Here is a 3,348-nt window from a genome sequence, read left to right as displayed (position 1 = left end):
TGTCATTTTCACCCCCCTCCCCCAGCATCTCTTGTCCATTTCACATACTTTTTCCCTCCTCCCCTCCCCCAGCATCTCACCTCTGCAGAATATCCCTCCTTTCCTGGTCCTAGTGCAGACCCTTATCACACCTGGACTATTGCAATAGCTGGGGGCAGAGGAGGGGGATGGCAGGTGCCTACTTCAAGCCTCGCCACATCCTGCCAGTCGCATGGCTTCTTTTGTCTCCAGGAGCAAAGGCACAGTGCATGCTCCATTTGGTGTCCAGAGTTCTTCATCCCCACTAGCATCTCTTTGGCACTGACTGTGCCAGGTGCTCTACAGCTGTCTCACTTGATCTTCACAACAACCCTGGGGCTTGAGGCCATATTGTCCTCATTTTATAGATGAGGAAACTGAGGCAAACCAGAGGTTAAATGACTTGTCCAGGGACTTAAACCAGCTAGTAAGAGTCTAAGGCAGGATCTGAACTCGGCTCTTCTTGACTCCAGGCTCAGTGATGCATCCACCTGGGGCTCTTATAAGCTGCCTCTCCTCACCCCTTCCCGTCTCCTCAGGCCTTGTGGCTCTTTACACCCTCGAAGCCAATGAGGCCTCCCGGCTATTCCTTAGACAAGAGGGTCCGTCTCTCAGCTTGCTTTCTGGCCGTCCTCCATCCCCAGAATGCCCCTCTCATCTCTGCCTCTTGGCTCTCCTGACTTCCTTTGAGTCCCAGCGAGAATCACGTCTTCTCTGGAAAGCCTTTCTGGATCCTCTGTTAATGTGTGGCCCTTCCCCAAGATGCCTCGTGGTTCATCCATCGCGAGGGTGCTCACGCCTAGTCGTTGGCACGTTGCCTTCCTCTCGTCCTGGGATTGGGAGGGGTGTCAGCGGGTTGGCCGGGCCCTCCCTCTCCCTGGCTCCCCACTGCCCGGTAGATGACGTCGTCCATTCTCCTTTACGGTCATCGCGCTCTTCTCAGCTCTCTCTAGCCCAGAGAACGCTGCAGAAAGGGAAACCTTTGGGCCGTTCTCACGGACCCCGGGTACATCGAAGAGCCTCGGCTAGAGAAGGCTCCTGGGGCCTAGAGGCCGCCTCGTGCCTGGGTGACCATTGGTCTGGGACTGGGGGAGAGAGTTCCACTCTCCTGGACCATCCGCCTCCACCTGTGGGCACTCCAGAATGGCCCTTTGCCCCGAGGCCCAGCCCTGGCACAGCACGAGGTGGCCTCAGATCCACGAGACCCTGTAGCGTGACGGAGGCTCTCCCAGTTCTTCTCCCTCCCGCCTTGGGCTTCTGTGCCTTTCCTTATCCTCTTCCTTCTTCCCGTCTACACTTGGGTCTTCCAGGCCGACTGCTTCTCCCCTCAGGGACCCCGAGGCTGTCATGTAGGGGCGCCCCTCAGGGCAGGGGTCCTCTTCAGGCCCCGTGCTCAGCACCTGTCATCAGGCTTCTCTCCTTCCCTCCTCCGCCTCAGGGATCCCTTCAGCACACTTAGAAGACCAGGTGTGTGCGTCCCAGGCCGAGGCCGCCTTCCCTCCCGTTCCCCAATCACTCGAGCTCATTACTCTGTTCTCTCCCCCATCTTGGCCTTCCCCTTGGACTTCCGGCCTTGACCTGGGGAGCAGGAGTAAGGCGGAGAGGCTGGGAGGAGACGATAGGCTGCTGGGTCCGGGGTCCCCTCTCCTCCTGCCTCTTGCTCGGTGTCTTGGTGCCTTCGCCACTGCTGCCCCAGCGTCACCCTGTCCTGCTCAGGAGCTTCCTCCTCCGTGCAGTCTTCTGTGATGGCTTCAGCTAGAAGGGATGCTCACCCTTTGGGAAGCATTCCTTGGGCTCCTCGGAGCCGTAGTCGAGTTCTCCGCTAGAGCATCATCCAAGGGCAGGCGCTGCGGCACTCGTGCCTGGGTGCTCCCTGCCACTGAGTGGGCCGGCTCTGAGCCGCCTGAAAGGCCGGAGGCCCGGACTCACGGCCCCTCCTGCCCTCCTCGCTTCTCCCCGTCAGCAAAGCCAGCCCAAGGGCCCGGGGGAGAAGCCCCCTCGCAGCAAGAAGGCCAAGGAGCTGAAGCCCAAAGTGAAGAAGCTCAAGTACCACCAGTACATCCCCCCCGACCAGAAGCAGGACAAGGGGGCGCCCCCCATGGACTCCTCCTACGCCAAGATCCTGCAGCAGCAGCAGCTCTTCCTCCAGCTCCAGATCCTCAACCAGCAGCAGCAGCAGCACTACAACTACCAGACCATCCTGCCCGCCCCCCCCAAGTAAGCCCCGGCCTAGCCAGGGACCTGCCCTGCCTCTGTGTGTTCCAGGGGTGCCAGGCCGGCTGGGGGGGCATCCCCGTCTGACTCCTTCCCTTCTCGCAGGCCTGCAGGGGAGCCCCAGGGGGGCAGCAGCCCCTCGTCCTTGCGCGCTCTCCCCGCCGCCGCCCTGGGCGGCTCAGCCTCCTGCCCTCCCGGGCCCAACAGCCTGGGGCGCCAGAACTCTGTGAGCGGCAAGCTGGGCCCGCTGCCCTCCAACCTGGATGACATGAAGGTAAGGCCCCCTCTCACTCCCTGCCTTCTCTCTGGAGGGCTGTCCCTGGGGGAGGGTGGCCTGGGGTAGCCGAGCCCAGGAGCAGAGGCCCTGCTGACCCCTTCTTGCCCCCCTCCCCCGGGGCCTCGTGCAGGTGGCCGAGCTGAAGCAGGAGCTGAAGCTGAGGGCGCTGCCCGTCTCGGGCACCAAGACGGATCTGATCGAGCGCCTGCGAGCCTACCAGGAGCACGCGGGGGCCCCGGGCCCCGCCACCGGCCCCCCCAAGCCCGGGGCCACCCCCATCCTGGCCAAGGCGGGGGAGGTGGTGGTAGCCTTCCCGGCGGCCAGGCTGAGCGCGGGGCCCGCCCTGATGGCCGCCGGCCTGGCCCCCGCCGAAGTGGTCGTGGCCACGGTGACCAGCAACGGCGTCGTGAAGTTCGGCAGCACCGGCTCGACGCCCCCCGTGTCCCCCACGCCGTCCGAGCGCTCCCTGCTCAGCACCGGCGACGAGAACTCCACGGGCGGCGGCGGGGGCGCGGGCGACGCCTTCGGGGAGATGGTGACGTCGCCCCTGACGCAGCTGACGCTGCAGGCGTCCCCCGTGCACATCCTGGTGAAGGAGGAGCGGCCGGCGGCGGCCCGGCCCGAGGGCCGCGACAAGGACCAGATGCTGCTGGAGAAGGACAAGCAGATCCAGGAGCTGACGCGCATGCTCAGGCAGAAGCAGCAGCTGGTGGAGATGCTGCGGCTGCAGCTGGAGCAGGAGAAGCGCGCCCAGCACGGCCAGCAGGTGGCGCCGCGGCCGCAGGTGAAGCGCGAGGGCGGCCCCTCCGGCTGCCGCCTGGCTGACACCCCCGACGGCC

General features: G+C 64.4%; 1 protein-coding gene across 1 annotated transcript; it reads left to right on the top strand.

The window, feature by feature from the left end:
- Positions 1 to 1,828: 1,828 nt before the first annotated feature.
- On the top strand, positions 1,829 to 3,344 carry LOC123256625 (myocardin-related transcription factor A-like; the record flags this gene model as incomplete). The annotated part of the gene is made up of 3 exons (XM_044685210.1): positions 1,829 to 2,235; positions 2,338 to 2,506; positions 2,640 to 3,344. Coding segments are annotated over 3 exons (1,281 nt in total), but the record flags the coding sequence as incomplete, so codon positions are not given.
- Between the last annotated feature and the right edge of the window lie 4 nt (positions 3,345 to 3,348).

This window comes from Gracilinanus agilis, unplaced genomic scaffold, assembly GCF_016433145.1.
Source record: "Gracilinanus agilis isolate LMUSP501 unplaced genomic scaffold, AgileGrace unplaced_scaffold709, whole genome shotgun sequence".
Taxonomy (NCBI): domain Eukaryota; kingdom Metazoa; phylum Chordata; class Mammalia; order Didelphimorphia; family Didelphidae; genus Gracilinanus; species Gracilinanus agilis.
This window is presented reverse-complemented; position numbering and strand designations above follow the sequence as displayed.